The sequence below is a fragment of the Diadema setosum genome, chromosome 9, assembly GCF_964275005.1.
Source record: "Diadema setosum chromosome 9, eeDiaSeto1, whole genome shotgun sequence".
Taxonomy (NCBI): domain Eukaryota; kingdom Metazoa; phylum Echinodermata; class Echinoidea; order Diadematoida; family Diadematidae; genus Diadema; species Diadema setosum.
In genome coordinates this window covers 18677187-18685157 of record NC_092693.1, presented here as the reverse complement: position 1 = coordinate 18685157, position 7971 = coordinate 18677187, and the positions used below count along the sequence as shown (strand labels likewise).

General features: G+C 40.9%; 1 protein-coding gene across 1 annotated transcript; it reads right to left on the bottom strand.

Moving 5' to 3' along the window:
• Positions 1 to 1815: 1815 nt before the first annotated feature.
• On the bottom strand, positions 1816 to 6283 carry LOC140233099 (uncharacterized). Its single transcript, XM_072313212.1, has 3 exons — positions 5821 to 6283; positions 3158 to 3401; positions 1816 to 2433 (listed from the first exon to the last, which is right to left on the bottom strand). The coding sequence occupies exons 1-3, from the start codon at positions 6071 to 6073 to the stop codon at positions 2157 to 2159; spliced, it is 774 nt and encodes a 257-aa protein (XP_072169313.1). The 5' UTR covers positions 6074 to 6283; the 3' UTR covers positions 1816 to 2156.
• Positions 6284 to 7971: the final 1688 nt, after the last annotated feature.

The following is a 7971-nucleotide window of genomic DNA, read 5'->3' as shown; positions in this document are numbered from 1 at the left end:
TGTGTCTGTGACTGTGCAATGTGTGGAGTGTCAGTGTGTGTCTGTGACTGCAATGTGTGGAGTGTCAGTGTGTATCCGTGACTGTGCAATGTGTGGAGTGTCAGTATGTCTGTGACTGTACAATGTGTGGAGTGTCAGTATGTGTCTGCGACTCTGTGATGTGCGGAGTGTCAGTGTGTGTCCGTGACTGTGCAGTGTGTGGAGTGTCAGTGTGTGTCTGTGACTGTGCAATGTGTGGAGTGTCAGTGTGTGTCTGTGACTGTGCAATGTGTGGAGTGTCAGTGTGTGTCTGTGACTGTGCAATGTGTGGAGTGTCAGTGTGTATCCATGACTGTGCAATGTGTGGAGTGTCAGTATGTCTGTGACTGTACAATGTGTGGAGTGGCAGTGTGTGTGTGACTGTACAATGTGTGGAGTATCACTGTGTGTCTGTGACTGTGCAATGTGTGGAGTGTCAGTGTGTGTCTGTGACTGCAATGTGTGGAGTGTCTGACTGCAATGTGTGGAGTGTCAGTGTGTCTGTGACTGTGCAATGTGTGGAGTATCATTGTGTGACTGTACAATGTGTGGAGTGTCAGTGTTTGTCTGTGACTGCAATGTGTGGAGTGTCAGTGTGTGTCTGTGACTGTGCAATGTGTGGAGTGTCAGTGTGTGTCTGTGACTGTGCAATGTGTGGAGTGTCAGTGTGTTTCTGTGACTGCAAGAGTGGAATGTCGGTGTGTGTCTGTGACTATGTTTGCAATATGCAGATTGTTAGTGTGTGTCTGTGACTAAGCAATGTGTGGAGTGCCAGTGTGCGTCCGTGACTGTGCAATATGTGGAATGTCAGTGTATGTCTGTGACTATGTGTGCAATATGCAGATTGTCAGTGTGTGTCTGTGACTAAGCAATGTGTGGAGTGCCAGTGTGCGTCCGTGACTGTGCAATATGTGGAATGTCAGTGTATGTCTGTGACTATGTGTGCAATATGCAGATTGTCAGTGTGTGTCTGTGACTGTGCAATGCGTGAAGTGTCAGTGTGTGTCTGTGACTATGATGCGTGGAGTGTCAAGTGTGTCAATGAATGTGCGATGTGTGTAGTGTCTGTGTGTGTCTAACTGGCATGTATGAAGTATTTGTGAGTCTGTGACGCTTGCGTTTTGCCGAGTGTCAGTGTGTATCTGTGACCCTTAGCGATGTGTGGAAAAGACGATAATTTCATATATCCATTTTGTATAGCATGACCAGACATTGAGATTATCATACGAGAGTAAGCCTCGTTTAAATTAGCAGGTTGATTTCAACTGTATCACGAGAAACTGCTCTAAACCACCGTCAAGTTACATAGTAATAAAAAGCACACACACACACAAAACCCCTACAAAAAAACAACAACAACAACAACAACAACAACAACAACACCTCTGAAGGAGATCGTCAGGTGACAAGCTCTTCGGAGTCGAGACATTATTTTGCTATTTTCCATTATTTAAAAAATCCGATGCATGTCTGGTCATGGAGGACATGGTACGATATGTAGTTTGATAGTCTTTGCGCTAGTCTCTCCTTTGTAAAATTCTCGTCCTTAAAGATCAACGGGTAAGGATTAATGAAGATTTTGGCATCATCATAATAACAAATACAGTACACCTTTCTCTCTTGAGAAGTATTCTTTGCTAACGAGAAATTCCAGACTACATCCACATGTCAAATTTAATGATGGCCATTGTAAAGCTGGTGACGATAAAAAAGGGGAAAAAACCCAAACAATCAAGTCCAAATAATCGTAAAGCTGTGGGTAGTCTATATGACACAAAATGACAACACACACACAAATTACATGAAAAAATCTGTACACTGTATTCTTGTATTCATTTCTTAAAAACTTTTTGTTACAGTCTGAAAACTAAATGAAAGGGACGAGGCTAACTTAATGGCTGCTAGCCGCATTCGCGTTCAGTCTATTGATTTCCAGGCATAGGCTAAAATGATAAAACGGTAGGGCCTAGAAATAAGAAATTGCAGAGAACGTTCCCAGACTTGCAAACTAAAACAATGCACTGCTTTTTCTATCAAGTTTCGGTTTCAGATACTGCATTCTTTCCAATATGGTTATATAACTCAATGATAGTCACAATGCAGCCATATATACACTTGCCACTGCCAGATTATTTACTCTATGTGAACGGGTCCACGTACACGTGCAAGTGGCGTTGCCAAAGATGGAAACTCTTGTTCGCCATGGTGCGGTGAAACCAGAGCACGAACAGCGGGTTGCTGTCTCTCCCGATGTACCGGCTCGCCACGGCGCGGCACGCGTCATCCAGCTGGGCGAGAGTCGCCCGCACGGACACCTCGCTGGTGCGAACCATGTCCACGACGTTGCCGTATTTCCGGAGCTCCGCGTAGACTTCGTCTAGTGTGTAACCGGGATCGCTCTTTTTTATGTGCCACCTGAAAAGTTATCGAGAAATAGGGGGAGAGAGAGGGAAGGAAATGAAGGGAATGGGAGCGAGTGTACCAGAAGCAGAGAAGCACGCTTATGCCCTGTAATATCCTTAAATTATGTGGGATTAACACCGGAACAGAATATAATCTAATGAAGATGAGAACATCTCAGAATGATCCGAACTACCTGTGGCCCGCCGTCAAAAAAGTGTTATAAAGCCACTAAACCACAGTTGTGTAATAACAATGATTTTTTTAATTTTTCAGATACTTATACACACTTTCTTGATGTTTTTTATTATGTCGCGCTTTGTTTACCAAAACCCACCACAGAAATGGTGAGAAGCCGGCCGGCCGTCAGATAAACAGATAAATATATTTTGTACTTAGTTTAGTAACGGTCAACGTTGGGTGATGCAAACAAAAATAAGCCATTTTAGGAATTAAAACACACTGCCAAAAGCATATAATTATATATGTGTGTGTATATATATATATATATATATATATATATATATATATACACTATACAGAATAAAACTTAAGGGGCTCAGAACCAGAACATTTTACATGTACATAGGTGGAACAACATTTTAGTCAATTCCGTTTTATAAAAGCCTTTTTAAGATGCTTGTTACAGGAATTAGATATAGTTTGTCACTGCTGTGATGCTGTCATTGTTTTTGTCAGTGATTTTCCAACAAAACACATCGTTATGATAAATACTTGCCGTAAAACAACTGTCGATAATGGTGACTGCGTTCTCAAGTTGCTCTTGATGTCGCTTCGAATTTTCTGCAACGTTGGGTCGGGCTGGTACACCACTCGGACCGCTTTGCGCGCCGGGTAGGCCGGCTTCGCTTGGTGACGGTGGTCGCAGAGCGTGCGAAGAGCGAGACGACACTGTTGGCGATTCGTCTGTTGACAAGCCCAGTGTATGCGGCAGCACTGCGGGGAAGGGGGCGGCGCCGAAACTGGGGTGCACGAGGTGAGGACGGCATAACAGTAATAGAGACATTAAAGGCCGTGTCACACCATTCCGGGCAAGCTACGCGGGCTTGTGGCGAGCAGGTAGTTTCCAGCACGTAGAAGATTTTCAGCGGGCGAACAAGAATGTTTGCAATTTACATTCATTCCTTGTCATACCGTACGGGGGAACTTCTGCGGCTTGACTTGCGGGGAAACAAATTTACTCCCCGGAGCTCTGCGCAGTTGGTCTGCACCTGACAGTATCTAGCGCGTAGTTGCCCGGAGGTGCTCACGCAAGTCCGATTTAACCGCAGCCAAGTTTTGAGCATGACCAAAACTTTTTCCGGGTGAGTCGCGGGAATGCCCGTAGAGGTCCACGCAGAACGCCAGGAGGAGACCCTTAGCGGCAGTACTTCCCAGGCAATTCCCACGCAGGTACTTCGCAGTCCTGTATGCAGCCAAGAAAATGAAATTCTGTGAGATTTCAGCCATTCCATTAGAGGAATTCCTTCACTGAGTTGTCAGCCCCCACGCGACTGGTACAAAGGTCATACAGTATACTCGCAAGTATAACGCGTCCAGCAAGTAAGACACATTCGCTGACTCGCACAAATCCTTTTCCGCCCTCAGGAATGTCCGGTATGCTAGAAAATCCCTACACGTAACAATTAAGCCCGAGTAGCTTGCCGGAAAGGTGTGACAGGGCCTAAACACGGTTGCGGGTAAATATGCGTGCGCACCTCCGGGCGACTACTTTTGAGATACATGCTATGTAGGTACTGCCATGTGCGGATCATCTACGGGGACCTCCGGGTAGTCAAAATTGTTCTTTGCAAGTAGCACGCAAGGCTGGTGTGACACGGCCTTTACCGAGATAGAAAGACAAATACTAGCCTACTACATTGTACTATTACTACTACCAATGGTAAAAAATAATGATCATGATGATGAAGATGATGACGATGATGATGATAATAATAATAATGATGATAATGATAATAAAAATAGTATTAGTAATAATAACAATACTGATAATAATAATGATAATAATGGTAATAATGATAAAAACAAGTAATAAGACATACAGATCGATGGATCGATTATTGAATGGTTTGTGCGATAAAGAAAAACAGTGTTCGGCAACAATAAGTTCTACAAATACGCTATCGAAAACATCCCTGAAACCATTCCTATAATTTAAGGAATTTTCATGTTTACCATGAAAAAGAATTACGGAACAATTACATGTCAATGACCTCCCGTTGTGTCCAGGGATCCATATAGGCTAGTATTACCAAAGCTCTTTAGTTCTTTTCCGTGCGTTGCAAGGAGGACAAGAAAACGCTGGTCCGGAGGTGGGGGGGGGGGGGGGGGGTGGGACCAATACAATCAGACGAGTAGTTGACGTATTATATGTATTTGAAAAAAGAAGTTGTGAAAATACTGGGTTCGTCGACACATCTGACAAGTAACGGCTCAATGATAGTAATGATACTAGCACTATACTATTGATAGTAATAATGATAATGATAATTATACTTATAACAATATAACAATAACAACGACAGCACGGATTTTTCCGTTTCCTTAACTCATTCGTTTTGTTTTTGATCTGTAAATATAATGAATTATAATTGATAGTAAACTGGTAATTATATATTTGTTTATTCTGTTATAAGTATAAATCATGATTGTATAATTGTATAATGAGAACTGTATTTTATATACATTATGTTCGTATGTATGTATACTCCTATTCATAAATGCCAACAGAAAGAATCTCCTATATTGGATCAATAAAGTGAAATCTGATCTGCGATAGTCTGATAGCATATAACAATAATAACAAGAATAGTATAGTAGCCTATTATTAGAGCTATGACAAAAGAAATTATGATGATGGCGTAATAAAGAAATTAAGGCAACATTCCAGACACCAAACTGCGAAAAGCTATATCCCCAAGTTTCACATCAAAACGAATTACCCAATCTTTGTAGGACTTAATGGTGCTTATCTGCAAAGACGTAATAAAAATGTCGGAGATATGATTCTTTGAACTTAACTTTCAAATATCAATATAGAAATATTGTATGCATATAGATATGTAAGCATTAATTCCCAAAACTTTCCACAACTGTAGCCAAAATGCGTAGTCAAGACACGTGCTCATTTGTAGACCTAAATATGTTATTATTTTCACGTTTAATGAGTAGAAATGAAACCTAGGCGTATTGATATTATATTGATGTATTAAAGAAGTTTTGATTTGTGTTTTGACCAGGATGATACTATAATTATGATGTATTCCTGTATCTACGACACTCTGAAAGTCATAGGTATCTAGGTATAAGGACAGAATGATGATATATGATTGTATACATGCACCATGGTTATTATCGTGTAGATTGTATGGACATTATTACCATCAGAGCCGGAGAAATGTGTAGGGATGGCTACGGACGAGCCTATCCTCTTAGAACACCACGGACAGCCGAGTAGTTCGGAGGACGAATTGCACAGGCGACTGAAAATTCGTTGTTCCTTGCTGCCGACCAAGTGGTGACGTCGGATTCGTGGTTCTGGACGCCAGCGCTTCTCCGAGCTCGAGAGCACACGCCTCGATTGTGGTGGATACACCGCGAGTGCGTCTTGCATCACGTACGTCTTTCTCATCATTGATTCTTTGTCACTTAAAATTCACGGCAGGTTAAGTGATAATCAATTTAGGAAGGGTTCGTTGAAGTGAGAAGAATGTCCCATCATCATAAATAATCCTATAACTCTAATTACGAGATTTGGAGCATGTTTATTTTTTTTTTTGCCCTTCAGATTTCACTGCGACGAATGAGAATTACGAACGACAACCGTGTAGTTGCAATATTTGTGCATTCCTTTTGCGGGCCTTTTCAGGCGCACGTTGCTTGGGCTTTAAGTGACGTCATAAATAAAGTACGCGCATCCACTGAGCTAGCATGCAACGTTGCGCGCGCGTGTGCAAAAGAAAAAAAAAATCCCTAAAACGAAGCGAAGAGCAAAATGTGTCATGTACTTACTATCAGCGGGAATGAATGAATGGATAAACGACTGAATGAATGAATAATCTTGCGAAATTAAAATTCACAGCTTCATTTATTGTTAATATTATCATTTATCTATGTATTTTTTCTTTCTTATTCATATATGAATTCGCCCATAAATTTGTCTAATCATTATTTTGCAATATTTTGTATATATCATAATTTTGTTGATTCAATAAAACATATAAAGAAAAATTATAGTCATGACAGTTGTGTTTAACTTCAGTTTACAATGCAGCTTGCTAATCGTTTGGTAGTTTGGTTAACAGAGCAGCTCATTGCTGTCAATTATGACCCATAAAACACGTTTAAAGAAGTATGATGATTGATTAAGGGGAAGTTATTAAAAACGTACTACTTACAGCCTAAAAGTTTGTTGTCTCACCAGGCTACCAAACACTGAAATGAACTATGAATTCAATGTCCATTGAGTGTTTCGGTGTTTCCATTATCATGACAGTTGATATTAAGACAGAGACGGTTATTGTACTTCTCATGTCTTACGCTCTTCAAGAAAGTTTTGCTGGAGCGTTTGACAGATTTCTTATTTCTTATTTCTCACTCAGATTCAGGTGCTGTAGACTGTTCTGTGCTCTCACTCCCGCATAATACATCGACTGACTGTGCTCTCACTGTTATATTGCTAGTTGCAACTTTCAATTTGCATTGTTCTTTTGTTTTTACGTAGTACGGATGTTTACGATGAGGTATTTAATTGTTTATAATAAACAATATAACTTTGTACACATGAACAGCTATCCGATATAGAAATGTGCTGGAAACAGCCACTGAATTAAGATAGAGGAACAGCGCGATGCGTGATATTTAATATTTAATGCCAGAAGATGTGTGTGTGTGTGTGTGTGTGTGTGTGTGTGTGTGTGTGAGTGTGTGTTGTGTGTGTGTGAGTGTGTGTGTGTGTGTGTGTGTGTGTGAGTGTGTGTGTGTGTGTGTGTGAGTGTGTGTGTGTGTGTGAGTGTGTGTGTGTGTGTGTGTGTGTGTGTGTGTGTGTATGTGAGTGTGAGAGTGTATGCTTTCCTCAGCTCTTGAATAGTCTCGTTCAAGCCGTGCCACAGTGTCAGATATGATACTCAGACCCGATGCCTTGTCAAAAGGAAAGCTAGGTATAAACCATTTAGACTCAACCGAGCTAAACGTCCATCCCACTCTGTCAATGGCTTTACGCTCTGGTATATCAAACTTATCTGTTTGTCGATAAAGCTCAATTCTCACCATGTTGAGTTGACAAAAAGCTTGAGTAATACTAGAATAGCAAAATGAAAAAATATCAAAAATTGACAAAACATAAATTTATGAAGTGTATAACAAAGTAGTGATATCGTTCCCAACCACAAATCGGAAGAAGCATTCCCAGCACCGATCACGTCCCTCTATGATTGTTTCTACACAAAGATGTAATTTTCCTTTTGATAATAATTAGCAACTACAGTATTAACCCCTTCCGATAAAAAGTTATCGTTTCTAGATTGTTGAAGT

Bases quoted from the DNA above. Each gene is read 5' to 3' on its own strand.
- LOC140233099 (XM_072313212.1), bottom strand. From the start codon at position 6,073: ATGATGAGAAAGACGTACGTGATGCAAGACGCACTCGCGGTGTATCCA. The intron at 3,402-5,820 runs GTAATAATGTCC...CGTGCACCCCAG, and splicing joins ACATTTCTCCGGCTCTGATG to TTTCGGCGCCGCCCCCTTCC. The intron at 2,434-3,157 runs GCAAGTATTTAT...ATAACTTTTCAG, and splicing joins TTATCGACAGTTGTTTTACG to GTGGCACATAAAAAAGAGCG.